This window comes from Plectropomus leopardus, chromosome 19, assembly GCF_008729295.1.
Source record: "Plectropomus leopardus isolate mb chromosome 19, YSFRI_Pleo_2.0, whole genome shotgun sequence".
Classification (NCBI taxonomy): domain Eukaryota; kingdom Metazoa; phylum Chordata; class Actinopteri; order Perciformes; family Serranidae; genus Plectropomus; species Plectropomus leopardus.
The window spans coordinates 2,727,408-2,745,781 of record NC_056481.1 but is presented as its reverse complement, the minus strand read 5'-3'; the positions used below and the strand labels follow the sequence as shown (position 1 = coordinate 2,745,781).

The 18,374-nt window shown below is 37.6% G+C and overlaps 1 protein-coding gene across 1 annotated transcript; it reads left to right on the top strand.

The window, feature by feature from the left end:
• The first annotated feature begins 426 nt into the window (after positions 1 to 426).
• On the top strand, positions 427 to 18,032 carry grb7 (growth factor receptor bound protein 7). Its single transcript, XM_042507799.1, is given in 16 exon segments — positions 427 to 555; positions 3,637 to 3,708; positions 3,711 to 3,804; positions 4,829 to 4,955; positions 9,327 to 9,483; positions 9,586 to 9,707; positions 11,426 to 11,500; positions 12,356 to 12,493; positions 12,965 to 13,075; positions 14,150 to 14,248; positions 14,569 to 14,652; positions 14,746 to 14,862; positions 15,462 to 15,519; positions 15,643 to 15,730; positions 16,487 to 16,580; positions 17,655 to 18,032. Coding segments are annotated over 15 exon segments (1,578 nt in total). The 5' UTR covers positions 427 to 555; positions 3,637 to 3,641; the 3' UTR covers positions 17,802 to 18,032.
• The last annotated feature ends 342 nt before the right edge of the window (positions 18,033 to 18,374 follow it).

Sequence of the window (18,374 nt, the reverse complement as noted above, 5' to 3'; positions counted from 1 at the left end):
AAAAACAAGATTACCCCAGAATGACACAAAGATATCTTAATATCTTAATATCTTAAAACCACCACAAAGAGATACAAAGTGACTACAAAGCAACACAAAAAACAACAACAAAAACAGTCAAAACCTTAAAATTGGGGCGGCAGAGGAAGGATTAAAATTACAGTTTAAATAAATGAAATATAGCAGAGAGAGGGAGCGGGGAAAATAGAAGAGGGAATAACAAAAATATAAGAAAATAAACAGATACACAAACACATAGGGATGGGGAAACAGTCTTTGACACTACACCTGTAACGTCTGCACACCTTTGAACTCGTTCACCTGTTAACATGACCTCAGGGGGCGGGGCCACAGCGCACACCTGACGGACAGACCCCGCCCTCCGCCCCCCTCCTCTCTCAGAGTGTTGTTTGGCACTCAGGTGGTGGCACCTCATCCTGTTTTTGTTGTCTTCTCACAAGAGGTAAAAAACACCGAGTTTTAAAGCGTCACATTTTGGGATAAACGCGATGGCTGACAGCTGAAACCTGCCGACTGAACACACCGAGTTTACAGGTGAGTTTCTGTTTGGTCCGCAGATGCTAACAGGCTAATCCGAACAGGTGGAGGCTGGTTTTAACCGCGAATAGAAAACTTCATACAGCGATATAATGTAGCCGAAGTTAGCCGAATTTTTCTTTGTGTTAATGTGAATTAAATAAAAGTGACTTTGTGTCGACGGAGCTTTTATTGAGGATTAAGCAGTTTATTTATTTAGTTTCAATATGAGGTTTTGGCGCCACATCTGCGTCAGCTTAGATTTGAGGTTTCTAGAACTTCCAGGAGTTAGTCTGTACCGCTTTGTGTTTACAGATATAAGAGACAAAACGTATGAAAGTAATAAAACATTTTGTACATAACATTTTGGGGTTTAAACTGGACTTTTAAAGTTGTGCTCCTTCACATCAGCACCTCGTTATTTCAGCACGGAGGCTCTGATGAGTTTCTTATCAGGTATTATATTATGTCTCCGGTGCTCTACATACAGGAGGACCTTATCATTGGCCTACTTCATGATGTAAAACAAAGTGAGATTAATATAAACATTTATTTTAGTGGTATGATACCCAAACAAACAGAATTAATATGTTTTTTTTTTTTTTTTTAGCAATTATTATGATTTATTAATTATTTAAATCATTTAATTAAGCAAAAATGCGAAGTATTCACTCACACCAGCTAGATTGTCACTATTTGTTGGTTTTCTTTGATTTATGTGACCATAAACTGAATATATTTGTGTTTGTTTGTGGATTTATGTTCTTCAGCATATATAATTGCCTATAAAATTAAAATTTGCATTGTATATAAAACTGGGCAGAGGGACATATCAGGGTCTTGACCTGCATTTGCTTTTTTTAATATTAGGGAGGAAACTTCACATCAACACAGATGAATTGTTGCAAAAAGCAAAATATGTTGGATTGTGTTAGTGTATTTTCAGGAGTATTTCAATTTTTGAAAATAGAAAAAACACATTATAAACAAACAAACAATAATTTCGCGCCCCCCCTGCAGAGGACCCCCAAAGGGCCCTGGACCCCCTGTTGAAGACCCAGGATTTAAATAATTTTTAGCTGATGCTTTCTTGCCAGAAATCAGTGCTGAATTATGGCTGTGAAATATAAAAAAACACTTGAAGATGAATCGTAATAATGACTTTATTTGGATAGCACTTCTCTAAACAGCACAGAGAGGAAAAACACAGCAAAAGGAAATAAAAAAAACAAAAATGACAAATCAGGCAATAAAGGGAAAAGCTTTCCAATTAAAAAAAACCCCAAATAAAACCAAAAAACACTGTAAGCGAAGATTTAAAATCAGGTAAATCTGATTAAACCTGATCTTAGATGGCAAGAAATGACTTAAATTGTTTAAGTCATAAATCAAACAAAAAATATATATATATATATAAAAAACACAAAATTGTTGCTTTTTCTCAGTTTTATATAATTTGAAATTTAATATTTTTGTGCTGTTGATCAAACAAAACTTGTGACTCTTATTTTTCACAGTTTTCTGACATTTTATAGTTTTTAATGAGATGATTAATCAAAACAGATGAATGAATGATAAACGCAGCTGTTCGCTGCAGCTCTGGGACGTTACACTTTATATTTCTGTCTCGTCAGCTCTTTGCTGCATGAAACAGGTTTGGGGGTTTCTGTGCACTGATTTTATTGTCATGGCAACCTTTTTCTCCTTTATGCTCATGTACACCTGTTTACACACTATAATAATTTGGATCCACACCTGCAGAGAGAGAGATTTTCAAACCACAAAGTACAGCCTGCAGGGTTTTATGCAACAAAACGCTGATGTTGTCCATCCGGTGTTTTGTGCTGCGCGTGGAGACGCTGTCTGTCTCCAAACCTGCAGGCTGCTTTCTGTCACACGCTGCATGATCTGAGACACAAAAAAAAACAACAAAAAAGTGTTAGATAGCATCTGAAACAAAGCTGGTTTACTGTGTTATTGTTATTAAAAGGGTTTTTCTAAAATCAGCATACTGTAAATCTGATTTGTTCACTTTCCGTATCAAACTTTAGTGACTTTTTTCAATCTGCAGCTGATTATCCGAAGCCAGTTTTTGTTGTTGTTGTCAAAAATACGCACCCGGAGCCGCCTTTTCGTGATGACGGCAGTTACGTTAATTATGAAATGACAGCTACATCACATCAGACAGATTAACAAACAATGCCACGAGAAAAACAACGCCGCTGAGTCACACTTTCGTTACTGAAAATAGACTCTGGAGGCGCAGAGCCAGAGAAATACTACAAACCTGAATTTCCACACACACGATAATAACACCTGCTGCTGCTGAGTGTGTGTGTGTGTGTGTGTGTGTGTGTGTGTGTGTGTGTGTGTGTGTGTGTGTGTGTGTGTGTGTGTGTGTGCGCGCGCGTGCGTGCGTACGTACATCGTCCTAATACAAAACAATTTCAAACAAAAGCGCTGACTGATGAAAGAATAATAGCTTATTATTGTCTTTGCTGCACACGAGTCCCTGATTTGTTTGCACCACGAGGCGATAAAAGTACCTTAAGTGTTCAGGATTTTACTTTTGATTTTTTGTCGGCTTTTATTTTTCTGTCTAAAACAACAAAAGTTAAGCATTTTGGATTTTTTTTTAGCTGTTAAAGGACAGTTCACCCCAAAATCAAAAATGTTAATACATTTTTCCTTTTGTCTGAAGCGCTGCTTATCAGTCTAGATTATTTTGGTGTGAGTTGCAGTGTTGAGTGTTGGAGATATCGGCTGCAGAGATGTCTGACTTCTCTCCAAAATAAGGGAACTTTATGGCACTCAGCTTATGGAGCTTAAAGCACCAAACACAAAAAAGAAAATTGTAAAGAAACTGTGACTGTAAGGAGGCAGTAACACAGCCTATTTATGCACCTGTGTGACCAAAAGTCCCCAAATAACAACATACATAAACACTGAGTGTATTCCCTCTGTGGCAAAAGGCTGCATATATGTATGTATATATGTACTGTATGTATATATGTATGTACTGTATGTATACATGCATATATCAGGACAGAGTATTTTGGTGGTCTAAAGGCTAAAATCAGACTCCCTCCGTCCCCTCAGGTAACATGATGGAGGTGGCAGGTCCCTGGACAGAAGTTTTCGAGGGCTCGGAGAGGAAGGAGAGACGTCAGGAGGAGCAGTGGGGAGCTCCACGCTGACTCTGGCTCCTCTGGTGGCCGATGCTCCGTCCGTACGGCGCTCCCAGCCCATCCTCATCACTGTGAACAGGTACGACCGTCAGGAACACACACACACACACACACACACACACACACACACACACACACACACACACACACCCATAATACTCACTCTGCTGTTTAAATATGAAGCTGCACACGTTTATGAGTCAGGAGTCACAAGAAGGTGGATGTTGATTCAAGTCAGTGACTCAACCTTCATGTGGAAAGAAGTTTCGACTTATAGATACCGTGAAGCGTAAAGACTCGAGTGATAAGAGTGTGACTGTAAAGTGAACTGGGAGTGTGCTCCGCTGTCAGAGTTTTGTTTTAGTTTCACTTCCTGTCGTTACATATATGTGGTGCCTTTTTGTTTTTTCAGCCAGGAGACGCTTTAATATTACACACGCTCCGATCGCTCTGGGTGCAAAATGCGCTTTTCAAAATCAAGCCTTAAGAAAACTACTTTTATTGATTTTTTTTTTTTTTAGTCAACATCAGTCCTAATCCTAAATATCAAATATTCATTAATTTTCAGAATTTTGACCCTTCAAATGTGAGTTTTTAGATGAAAAAAAACTAAGAAAAGAATTATTTTTAATATACTACATGCAAAGTATTATTTTCACAGCCCAGGATATGCCAGTGATTTGCAGCAACATTGATTCTTATACATTATAATTTTTTGTATAGTGTCAGATAATCACACTCGTATTGCTTTGCAAACAAAATGCACTTTACACGCAAGTTTAAAAAGAATGACTGACATGTTAAAAAATGAAAATAAAATGTGAAGCATTGAAATATTGGTACAGAATTAAAATGTCAACCTTATAAATGAAACTTTTCAGTACAGCCCGAATTTATGGTAATATAGGATCATGTCCCGCAGGGTAACAGTGTGGCTCATTGATGTGTTTTTAATAGATTTTGGACAACAGTAGAGCTTCATCCAACAGAGGAAGAAGATAAGCAGGCAGAAAAATATAATTTATCAACATATTTGTCCTTTAATGGCATGTTATTGGCTGATTCTGACCTTTTTTAATGTTCATTTCTGTATCTTTTTTCAGGGGAAAAGGCGTGGACTCGTTTTCTTCCTCCGTCCCGTCGATACCGAACCCTTTTCCAGAGCTGTGCAGCCCCTCCAAGTCTCCAGTGCTCACCGGTTCATTTCCACCACCGTCGACTAACAAACATGTAAGTTTGAAGCCTCGTCTGTCAGCAGCTGCTTTAAAAGTCTCTTAAATCTTAAACAGTTTGATAAATAATCAAACAGGCTCAGAGTTTAACCCTCTGACTACTGTGTGTGTTTTGTAGCTGTAAGATTTGCACTTTAGTTAAAATATTTAGTTTATTCTTTCAACCAAACTGACTGTCAAGTCTGAAGTCACCATTTTTCACTTCACCGTTTTAGTTGTATTATATATACAGACAATTAACCAAACTGCACTGGTGTCAGTGTGATGTTAACGGTTTGATTTTCCCTCTTTAGCACTTGTGAAAAATTAAGCCCCATTTTAGATTTAGATAAAATTTGGATCCACATTAAACAACATAGATTTAACTTAACTTAATTTTTAATTTAACATAAACCCAGTTTGAAAATTGAATTTGTGTACTTTTTGAAAAGACTTAAGGAACCAGTGGGTTTTGGGTCTTGGTTTTTCATGGGATTTCCACATAAAGTAACACCAGCTTTTCCTGTATTTGTTTGAAAAAATGAAAAAAAAAAAAAAAAAAAAAATTAAATAAAAATAAATAAAATAAAATTAGATAAAATAAAATAAAACAAAAATAAATAAAATAAAATTAGATAAAATTAAATTAAATAAATTAAATTAAATAAATCAATAGAAAATACATGAATATTCCGTCGTGGTTTAAAGAGCCCACTAAATACCTGCTCAGTGTTTTAGACCCACGAAACAAAACAAAATGAAACAATAAGTGTGAAAATGAAATACCAATGTAAATAGACCTGCAATAAGTAAGTGAGGAAGGAAGCAAAGATTTCACAGTGCCACTATCCACTGAAAAAAAGGTATTTGTGAATTTTTTGAAAAGATTTAAGGAACCTGTGGGTTTTTAGGTTAGAGCTGCAGACAGAAGACAGAAAATATTTTAAAAAACAGACAAACACACGTTAGTTTTTTCATGCGATTTCCTGCCAGTAAGAAAGACATAAAATAACGCCAGCTTTTCCTGTAAGACGTATTTGTTTGGACAAATTGCCCCTACTGTGATAATCCCTTCACACCTGTCTGATCTGCAGGTCTGACAGGTGGATCCTTTCAGTGTGTCTCAGCTTGTTTGCTAATCGTGCAGGTGAAGTTTGGTTGTGACTGTGACTGACAGCAGAGCCTTGTTGCCATGCCTGCACGTCCTTATTTTGACTCACAGACGCTGCCAGAATAAACATGTCTGTAATTACAGCAGCGTGTCGCCGCGCCGCATCGACAGCGATGAAGGCAAACAGGCGAGCACGCACGCACAGACGCTCGCCAGAATCACAGATTATTCTGAGGGAGCACAAAAGATCTGCAGGAGGGAAGACAAATGCTCAGATGTTTGGGGTTTTTTTTAGCTTTTTTGACGGAAAAGAAAACTTAAGATTGACAGTGTTTATGTAGTCAAAAGTATGTGGACGTTCTAACTATGGATGGAGCTTGCTTAAGTTTTTTGATATCAGTGCCTTTATTGATCCCTTATTGATAAAGAAAGTCGTCCTTCAGCTGTTTTATTATCTTATCGTTGAGTCCAAACACGGTGTGGAAACAGGAGAATAAATCCATGCATGTGTGTTAGGCGTGCAAAAGCTCCACCGTTAAATTGTTTTCTTTGTCAAAGAAAAACAGCCTGACGTCGCGGCGCTGATGTTGTGATATTTACCCTCACAAACAGATGTGCTGCTCGGTTGGTGAAACAGTGACTCGTGCAAAGAATTTCAAGTAATAATAATAAGAATTATTGCTACTGCCCAGCGATCGGTCAGGGCCGGGCATTTTTAGCAGCAAGCAGCAGACAAATTTGATGCCAATCAACAACTCCCCATTGCAATGTGCATTCTGCATCGAATGAGGCTTGAACTCACAACCGCACACACCAAGGGCAGGTTACGGTTACGGATATATACCAACAGAGACGGCTTTACGCTGTTACTGAGCCGACCACCAGGGGGCAGGATATCAGCTGTCTGTGCATGGCAAAGCCTTGACTTCATGTAGCCATTTTTCCACAGGCTGTGATAGTTCATGCGAGAATTCAAAATGCTGTAAAAAATTCAGTTTTTCAGAGGAAATCCTGAAATGTTGCACACTGAATCTGCTATGGCAGCAAACTTTTGTTTATTGTTGTTGATAAAGCTTGATGATTTATTCAGCAAGAATTTGCAATTATATGTTTACAGTCAAACATTTTGATGCATTTAGGCTCAATTTTTAATAAGTCAAAAATCTGTGTAGATGGTTTGTGTAGGACAGTCTGAAGATGCCCTGCAGCAGGTTTGCTGTCAATCGAGCAAAAAATGTGGGAGGAGATATTAGGTTTAATAAGTTTTACAGTATTTTGTGAAAACAGAGTGAAGGACTTCCTCATTTGTACCTCAGTGAGGTGAACAAAAGTTTTCTCACACTTGGCCTACATTTTGGTGTAAAGCTGTAGCACGTTGATTTGTTAGGAATTTCAGACAGTTAACATAGCGGGTGTTTTCCCGAAGGTTTCGCCGTCGCTGTGTTTCTTACACATTAAATAATAAATTCACTGAGACTCTAAATTAAAGCTATGTCCAGATCTTACATAATGCACCTTTGAGATATTTAGGCTACTCTTTTCTGAAGCGCATAATTTAGGCTCTGTTTGTTCCTCTGTGTGTTTTCTTTCAATTAGTGAATCTCTGCAGGTGTTGCACGATGAAATATGTGTGTCTGTGTGTCAGCAGGTCTTGTGATCTGTAAAATCAGCTCGGTGTAGATCAGATTAAACGGAGCATTTCAGATTTCATGCACAACCTGAATATCTGATCTGAAACATTTCCCTCCACCTCCTCTGCTCTGTAATAAAAACCCTCTCAGAAGTCACAGTGGACTGAGCGGATATTGAACGGCGGAGTTTCCACTGCAGGAATGTTGCTCCCCGCCGGTTGATACTCAGACATTATTCCTCCCGACTGACGTCGGCACTCGCCCGACCAGTCCGGACTCGCTGATTGACATCCAGCCGCAGGTTTCTGGTCGGGCAGGTTTGTTTCCTTTTGGTTTGCTGGATCCAGACGTTGAGTCAGACGGCAGCACGCTCGGAGAAACATCCTGACCCCTGAGTAACCTGCACCCAGTTCACCTCCGAGATACAGCGCACGCATGACCGCCTCTCCAACCTGGTCTTCATCCAAAACACACACACAGGCTGCAGCAAAGACGGACTTTTAAACCTGTGTTTTAATTTCAGTCTGTCTAAATTTAGGAAGAATCAAAGGGCCTTTCCCTTTAAGTGTCGAAGCGTATTAAATGCAGAATGACTGTTTCTGCAGCTGACAGCTTCTTGGCTTCAGATTCTGGCTTCTTGTTTTGAGCGTACTGATGTTGATTCGCTGCCAAACCAGCTGTGAAAAGTATGTTGTGTACTCAGATACACTAAAATTAAACATGTTTTGTCAGTCTTATTTCTATTACTTAGCTGCAGTTATCTAAAACGCATACGTAGTTGTTACTTTGCAGCTAATGATTTTGCATGCAAAACCTGTGCACGGTTTTTAAAATATAATCTATTTTTATCGATCAATTACACAATCTCTATTTGTATGCCACCTGTCATACGTTAGTGCAGTTCAAAGTGCTTCACGGGTCACTTAGAGAAACTGTTTTACAATTTAATTTTCAGACTGGTGCATGAGAGAAAAATAATGATAAAATAGATATTAAAGCAATAATAACAGTCATAAAAACAGAAAAAATAAAAATGATATTAAGGAATTTGATAATATAAAACAAACAAGATCAGAGATGATATGATGATGATGAAATAAATTTAACAGCTATAATAATAATAATAGTTGTATAACATATGTTATAATAATGACAATAATAATAATAGTCAGATAAAAACTGGACAAAAAAGAAAATAAAATAGTTTAAAAAGATGGAACAAGAATAAAAAAGATGACACTGAAATGTGAATAAATATATTATAAAGCTGTAATATTAATTGTGGTAATAATTATATCTAAAAAACAATAAAATTGTTTAAAAAAACTAGATGATTTAAAATCTGTAATAATAATTGTAATAATATAGTTCAACTGTAAATCAGTAAAAACAAACAACAACAAACAACAATTAGAGTGCACTTTGCTGCACTTCTTATTTAAAGTTGCAGCTGGTTTATGTGTGTGAAAGCAACATGAATCCAAACTCCGACACTCATAAAAAAACTCAAATATTAGAGAATGTGAATACGTTAAAGGACTATTACGCAAAAAATACAGACCACAAATTATAGAAAAAAGATTTGAATGCATTTTCGCTTCTTGTATCTAACCAAAGGCTCCTTATGTCTCTTCCACCTCTGCATCAGCTGATAAAGGTGTACGGCGAGGACAGCCACAGCAGGTCGGTGTGGGTGACGCGAGCAGCCACAGCCCGAGAGGTGTGCCACATGTTGGTCCAGACGGCTCACTGCAGCGATCAGGAGAACTGGGCTCTGCTGGAGCTCCATCCCACCCTGGGCCTGGGTACTGCTCTGACACACACACACACACACACACACACACACACACCTGAACGACCAGGTAATGTTGTAAAATGGCTAACATGACGTTCTCCTGCGTCCTCAGAGAGGTGTCTAGAGGACCACGAGGTCGTGCTGGAGGTTCAGGCGACGTGGTCTCTCAAAGGCGACACGAGATTCGTTTTCTGCAAGAACTACGCCAAGTACGAGTTCTTCAGGAAACCGATGGTGAGCAGCCTGTGGGGTTTTAAAACTCATCAACGACAGTGCAAACATTAAATACCAAAAGGCTTTTATATAAAGATTAACCCTCTGAAACCTGGATAGACGTCAGTTTTCTCGTACTTCTGACGCCTTCACAAGTATTTAGACCTTTGAAATCTAAGCAAATTGGTTTGATTTATTCAGAAAACATGGGGGAAAAGGCAATGGACAACTCTGAAAAAATATGACCCACACATTGAGTAGAAAATAGTAAAAAAAAGTGACAAGGAAATCACCTAAAATGTAAAAAAAAAAAAAACCCCAAAAAAAATTTCCAGAAAAGGAAAATTTTTCAGAATTTTAAATTTAAAAAATCACAGGGAAAAAAAAAATATTAATTAAAAATTATTAAAAATTAAAATTGCTTATTTTCAAATCATTTTCTTATTTTTTTAATTTTATTTCTTTACCTTTTTTCAATTTTTTTGTTAAATTTTCAGCCATGTCTTTTTATGTTGCTTGTAACCTTCCCTTCGTGTTTTTTTGAAAAAAATCAAACCGTTTGGCTCAGGGTTCAAAGGGTTAAAGACAATAAAAGATTGTCAGGTTGCGTGCTGGTGCAGACTGGTTGACTTGGTGCTTCGGGCGTTTTCATGACACCAGATCTGGTCTGTTGCCTCGGCTGCTAAACAAAGCTGACGGATCACATTAAAAACTGGTTTTGGTGATGTGGTGTCTCTGAAAGGTTCGGCCACACTGCCTCCAAAAGGCACAAAAGACAGTTTGATCATAGATTTACTAAAGTTTACATGTAAAATTCGGCTTACACTTTCTCCTTGTGTGAGCTGTGCATTTGAAAGCCTCGTGCTGACAGGATACAAAAAAAGATGCAACTAATAATTACATTTTACATCGATTAATCACAAATAGTTTTGATAGATTTAAAAAAGGCCAGAGTTTGTCATTAAAAGGCTCATTTTATACGACAAATAGTCCAAAATCCGAAGATAATAATACCGGCTGTGCATCAATGGGCATTTTAAGTCAATAATAATCTTTTCCCAACAATAAAAATAAAGAGTTATGTTTTTTTATTGGCCTCAACCTAATCACACATAACCACAGTCATTTGTAAATGTAATTTTCAATATATCTGCCACCTAATAACTCATATTTAACATATCTGTGGTTTGCAGGAACATACCATGCCAGTATTTATCCGAGCGATGATTAATTATTAAAAACTATCAAAATTGTTGACAGTCAATTTTCTGAAATGTAGAAAGCAACAAACCGTTTTGTTTCAGAAGCTGTAAAAGCAGAATATTTCTCTTTTTTGTTTGTTTTGTTCAAAAAATGATTGAAACGATTATAAAAAAAATAGTTGCAGATTTAATTTTCTTTCAGCTCTTCAGTCATTTGGACGCTCAAACTGTTTTTCATATGCAAACAAAGACAGCAGCAGGATGTGAGTCTCCCTCCGAGAGCACCTGCTGGGTTTGTGCGCACTTTGCATGACTGATAATTTACTTTAGGCTTCGTTCAAACTTTTTGCTGCCTCTAAATCGACGTCAAACAGAGGAGCATGAGCCTGCCAGGTTTGTTTCAGATGAATATTTGAAATAACGTTCTGAGGCAGAATCGCGGTGATGAGGCGACGTCGGCGCAGACTGCAGCAGAAGAAGCTTTTTTGTTTTGTAAATGAGGATTTTAACGACGACCTTCTCCCTCCCGTCTGTCAGCTCTTCTTCCCGGAGTCCATGATCTCCGACAGCGCCGATGTCAGCAGGGGGATGACATCATCACAGCTCATTCAGGTAAAGCGCCTGAAATCAGGAGCCTCAATCAGACCGCGAGCCATCGGCATCAGTTTACTTGTGCTGCATTCAGACGCCGTTAACGAGCATTTAAACCCCTGAAACCTGAGAAAAATGTTTTTTTGTTGTTTTTTTTTGAAACACGAGCAAAAAAAAAAACATAATGAACATCTCCGCAAGAAATGTCCAAACTGAAAAAAGTAAAAGAAAAGGAAACTTTCTAAATATGAGCTGGGCTGGATTAGGAGATATTATCAAAAAAACAAGGAAAAAATGTCAAGAAAACTATATTGAATTGGCTTTCAATTATATATTTTAAATAATGTTACAGAATAAAATCTATATATTACATTTTTAGAATTTTTTCAGGGTCATTTTTTATGTTTTTTTAAAAAAAAATTCTTATTTCTAGGTATTTTTCTTTTAACTTTTTATTAGTTTTTTGTGTTAATTTTTGGGACATTTCTTGTGAAGTGCCATGTTTTTGAAAGAAAAGATGCCACTTTACTCAGGTTTCAAAGGGTTAAGTGTTTCATTATATTTTGTCAGACAAAGATGAAGGCTGGAAAATGCCACTGGTTATTATTTGGAACATTGTTTTTTTAAAATTCTTATTGTTGTTTAGCCTATAAAATGTAAGAAAATTGTATAAATATGCTCCCAGAGCCAAAGGTTTGGTCTAACGGCCTCTGTCATGGGGATTTATTTTATCTTTTTTCTACTTGTTTCAGTCGTTCTGTGACTGTGTTTGTAAAAAAAATTGTCTATTGTCAATATTATTGTCCTCTTTCACTGTAACTTTTGTATAAATGGTATTAAAGAAGTTGAGAATAATGAGCCTTTTGTGTTCTGCAGAACCTGCTGAAGTCCGGGACGTGTCCGGAGATTCAGGGTTTCCTGCAGGTCAAAGAGTCCAGCCGCAAATCCTGGAAGAAGGTCTACTTTTTCCTCCGCCGCTCCGGACTCTACTGCTCCACCAAAGGCTCCTCCAAGGTCAGCAGCTCAAACTTCTGCATTTAAAAAAGTGTGCTATTTAACCCTTTGGGCTCTGCTTTAATATCACACACTCGTACCGCTCTGCGCACAAAATGCACTTTTTGAAAATAAGCTTTAAAAAATATTACACATTCATATTATTTTTTGATATACTGCATGCAAAGAAGATTTTTTGTGTTAATCACAGTCTGGAATATGTCAATAATATAATATAATAAAATATAATTTAATTTTTTTTTTTGTGCAGTGTCACTCATACCACTCTGCTCTATTTTAGACTTATTGTAGGAGCTGAGCTGGAAATTCACTGATTACACTCAAATATTTCAATATTTCCAAAATTTTATTCCATGTGCATGAACACAGCCAAATTATCCAAAAAAAAAGAAGAAGACTGAAAAGCGTGTAAAATGTGCCAAACAGTCCCTAAGTGTTTTAAAATGTGTGTTTGTTTTTTTTTGGGTTCAGGAGCCTCGACACCTGCAGTATGTGGCTGATCTGGACGATCTGAACGTGTACACTGTGGTGAACAGCCGAAAACTGTACGGAGCGCCTGCAGACTTCACCTTCTGCATCAAGGTAACCGCTTCCTCTGAGCTTACACACACACACACACACACACACACACACACACACACACACACACACACACACACACACACACACACACACACACACACACAGACCCTCAGGTCAAACAGTTCTCTGACTGTTCCCGACATGATGTTCTTTCTGGTTTGAGAAACATTTTTTCTGCCAAATCCCTGTGTGTGTGTGTGTGTGTGTGTGTGTGTGTGTGTGTGTGTGTGTGTGTGTGTGTGTGTGTGTGTGTGTGTGTGTGTGTGTGTACATTAAACATTCATGTCATTACTGAGTCAGGATTGTTCGACAGCAGCAGTTTGAGCTGTAAACACGTCTGCTGACGGCGATCGAGGAACTGTTAAATAATATCGAGCTCTCCAGGAACTTTTTCGTGGTGGATTTCTGTCAGTTTTGATGCTGACGGAAAAAACTCACACGCATTGTTGGAAACCACCCAGCTGCAGTTTGCATGTTGTAGTTTTTCACATTAATATTTGAACTTCGTGCCACTCTCTGATTTCTCCTCTACACTTCAGAGGGAATTATGGCACTTTTTTATTCCACTGCAATTATTATATAACTTCACAAATTTAGATTTTTGCACACAAACAATATGAAAATCAAGTGCAAAATTAATCTGCAGTTATTTTGATCATCATTTTTCATGGCTCCAGCCTCTCAAATATGAAATATGAGGTGTTGCTTTTCATTATAATTATAATCATATATATAAAAAGTCCCCTGAAATGCTTTATGTTCTCCTGTTGAGTACCGTTTCATTAAAACGACAGCGAGCACCTATTTTAAGAAATCAGCTAGAATTTTACATATATATATGTATATATATGTATATATATATATATATATACATTTTTTTTTTTTTTCTATATAAAAGACACATTGTCACATTGTTAGTTGTTGTCTTGTGATGGGATTTGTTGACAATAAAAAGAGTACAGAACAGCATCTAACTGAAATTTTTTTACATATTAAAGATGATGAACTATGGTAACCTTGTTGCTTTGTTGTGTGTGTGTGTGTGTGTGTGTGTGTGTGTGTGTGTGTGTACAGCCTTCTAGGAATCCCGTCCGTGTTCAGGACCTGAAGATCCTGTGTGCTGAGAGCGAACAGATACGAACGTGTTGGACGTCGTCTTTCAGACTGTTTAAGGTTTTCAGTCCTCTTCTTTATTTCTAAAATCACCATGAAACCATTCTGCTTATTTAAAAAAAAAACAAATGAAAAAGTGCAGACAAGAGGTGCGAAGATAAAATGATTATTTGAAATAATATTTAAAAAAAAAAAAAAAAAACAGTTTTAGGATAGCGTATAGCCATTAGTGTAAAAAATAAAATTGTACTATATTCTAGCCCAAATATTCACTAATCAGTATTTAACAAATACAGCTGATTACATCTAAAACTTTTTCTTAAATTTTAAAATATCTCATCTTTTTCATCTTATTTTGTGTGTTTTTTCTGTTTGCTCAGTACGGGAAGCAGCTCCAGTGCAACTATCAACTTTCCAAATCGGCCCCTCGGAGCCTCGAAGGATCCAAACTCAGCGACGGCAAAGTGAGCTCATCATCAAACGTGACGCGACGCAGAGCCGAAATCTCTCTGTGCCGTCACGTCACGTTTCTCATGTCTGTTTCTCTGTGCGAGCAGTCGGAGGCGGAGGCCAGCCTCGTGGCCATGGACTTCTCGGGGAAGGCTGGCGGACGGGTCATCCAGAACCCGACGGAGGCCCAGAGCGCCGAGAGGGAGGAGGGGCAAGCCTGGAGGGTGAGGACGGGGGATTCGATTTACGCGGGAAAACGGATGCGATGTGAAAGTGGAATTCATGACATCCTTTTGTTGATATGTTTTTAACTTCTGTTTTCGTTTTATTTTACATGTTCAACATAAAGACATCAATCAATAAAAACAAAAAAAACATCATTTTTGAGGAATTCGGTCGATTTTTGTGGGCTTCTGCACAATAATTAAAGGCATCAGTCGGTCAGTTTGTGCAGAACTGACGTGACGTCAAAACATCATAACGACGCTGCGACCTTTTTACTAATTTCTGTTAAAATGTTACTTTTATATTTGCTGTTTATTTTTTCCATCTGTGAAATGCTGCTCTCAGCTCATATCTATGTCAAAATCCTTCCAGTAACCCAAATTCACAAGTTTCAAGGTCAAAAATGTTTTGTTTATGTTAAAAAATTATATTTTTGAGATTATTATACCAGATAATTTCGTTTTGCCACTACAAACGATGGTCGAACCTTCACAAATAAGATCCATGTTGCAATAAACCAGATTTTTTCCTCCTCCACAGTGACCCTTCTCTCTGTTTTTGTTTTTCTTCTTCTTCTTCTTCTTCTTCTGTGCTGCAGCGGAGAGAAGCCCTGAGGTGCAGTCTGCCCAGCCTGACCTCTGGAGCGAGGCCGTCCTGTGAGTCCACATGAGAGGAGACAGAGTCCTGATCCAGAGCCGCTGTCGTTCTCAAATAAACCAAACTGTGTTCCCGCTCACTGTCTCACCGTCTCTCTGTTTGTTTGTTTGTTTGTTTTATAGCCATCCACAAGTCCCAGCCGTGGTTTCATGGCGGCGTGTCCAGAAAAGACGCTCAGAGACTGATAGAGAAGCAGGGCCTGGTGGACGGGTGAGTCCAGGATAATAAAGTGTCTTTTATTTTTATTTTTTTAAACAGTATTTGATCAAAATTTCAAGTGTACATCAAAACATGAACATCAATGTACAAATGTGTATCCCCTCATACAGTCACACGTCCCCACAGACAAATAAAACGACAATAACAATAATAAAATAATAATGAAAATAATAAATAATAATAATAATAAAAAGTTTTTTTTGTCTTTATAAATCATGCACAATTTTTAAAGAACCAAAATTGCCCTTATTTTTTTTTTTTAAATCACCAAAAAATTTTAACACAAAAAAAAGCCATTTTTTTCCTTAAAAATCACCAAAACAGTATAATAAATAATAATAATAATTCTGTAAAATACTTTTCAATATCTAATTATGATAATCACAAAAATAGTTTCGATGACATTTCCCAGGATTTTTAAAAAAAATTTTGAATCTGCTAATTTCTTGCAGTTTGCTGAACTATCTTGCTAAGTTGCTCATTTTTTGAATATTATCAAAATAAAGAAAAACAATTTCCTCCGATTCTGAAGGTTTAAATACTTATGATGACGTCCAGCTTTCAAAGGGTTAATATTTGCCTCAGAGTCATGAAAAAGGACATTTTTTGGCAAAAATGTGTGTGAACCCTGAATGTAGGTCAGAAAAGGATTTGTAAATCCTGCTTTCATGTATGTTTTCGTGCTTTGCTGCTTTATTGCCGCTGTAAGAAAACGTCGTCTGAACGTTTCTCTGCGTTTGTGTGCAGGATGTTTCTGATCCGTGAGAGCCAGCAGCACGCCCAGTGCTTCGTCCTCTCGCTGTGTTACAAGCTGCAGACCAAACATTACCTGGTGATCCCAGTGAGTTCCTTTTGTTCACTTAAACCTCCTCCACTCTCTCTTAACCCCTTAAAACCTGCACAAATTGGCTTGAATTCCTCCATAAACATGAGAAAATAGCAATGTGCAACTTCAGAAGAAATGACTAAAAAAGACTATAAAAAGATTTTTTTTTAAAAAAAGCAAGGAAATACCTAAATATTTGGAAAACAAAAATAAAAAAGTAGGAAAAAAATGACCCCAAAATAGTCCTATAAAATCAAAATAATTATTTAAAATATTTAGTAATGATAATTATAAATGTTGTTTTTGTGTTGGCATTTTTCCCTAGCTTTTTAAGAAAAACAAAAATTCGAAATGCACTAAATTTTTCTAAATGCAATTTGCAGCACAGTTCTTGCCAAATTGCTCTTTGTCTTTTTTCCCCATGATTTAAAAAAAAACAATAAAACCACAATCTGCTAACATTTCGAAGTTTTAAATACTTATGGAGGCATCTGAACTATCGACCTGGACGATTATTGGGGACAACATCTGGCATATTGCTGATTATTCCTGTCGCTATTTTATTTATTTATTTATTTATTTGCTCAATGTTTTTTTAATTAACATTTAATCAAGCAAATACAGTGTACAACAAATATCATAGCAGAATAAAATCACAATATGTGCCTCCCCACTCACCCGCTGTTGTGCCCCAGCCCCACTGCACCATAAAAAAAACATATTTCACAAATGATTAGAAAATAAAAGTATATTACAAAGCTTCAGTATCAGTATCAATGAAGTCCATTTTTCTTATATGGGTTAAAAAGGTTCCCATTCCACATAAAATCTGGTGAATTTTCTCCAAAGTCAGATGCTTTTTAAGGTCTTTGATCCGTATCTTAGTAGTAGGTGGAAATGTTCCTTCCATATAAGGAGTATGAGACGTCGAGCAAAAAAAGTGTTTTATTTTAGTGATTGCCGATAAAATTAATTGATAAAAATTAAATTGACCTCTCTCAATAAAATACATAGGTCGGCCCCCAATCTGAACGCAACGCAAGTAAATTGAAGTTCAGAGGGTTAACTGTTGATTGTGTGTGTCTGCAGTGTGAGGAGGGCGGCAGGAAGTACTTCACCATGGACGACGGCCTGACGCTCTTCATCGACCTCCTGCAGCTCGTCGACTTCCACCAGATCAACAAGGGCATCCTCCCCGTCTGCCTCAAGCACCCCTGCGTCTGTGTGGCACTGTGAGTCCTGCCCCCCCTCCGCTGGGCTCCGAATCACACCTCCAGCTCTGAGTCATCAGGTATTGATATCTGTGCAGCACAAAGAGCAATTATCCGTGTGATTCAGTGTCAGAGCGCACGCAGAGAGATAACCTTATCAGAGCTGTAAGACGTGGACTCCGGAGGGGTGTTGGAGCATATTGTCCGGCCCTCCTCCCTGTAGTATTTTTAATTCTTCCACTGCAGACAGTAGTTGGTTTTTTATTTTTAATTAACGGGCCGCCGTCCCTCCTGTGGCGCCGGCTTAATTATCCACATTGGACAGACTTCCAGTGCACTTTGATTCAGGCGTGATGAGAGGTGGAGGACGTTTGATTCACCAAATCTCATTTAGGAAATGAGCGATTTTAGGCAGCAGAGGGCGCTCCGAGTCAGAGCTCAGAGGAGGAATTCAAAGGGTTTCATTTTTCTGCTGTTTTATATAAAAAAAATGAACACGTGTTTTGATGTTATAATCGTGAAAATGCCCCAGGATGCAATCATGTAGCATGTTAATTCTCACTCCTCTGACTGTGTGATGTTTTGTACGAGAATTTTC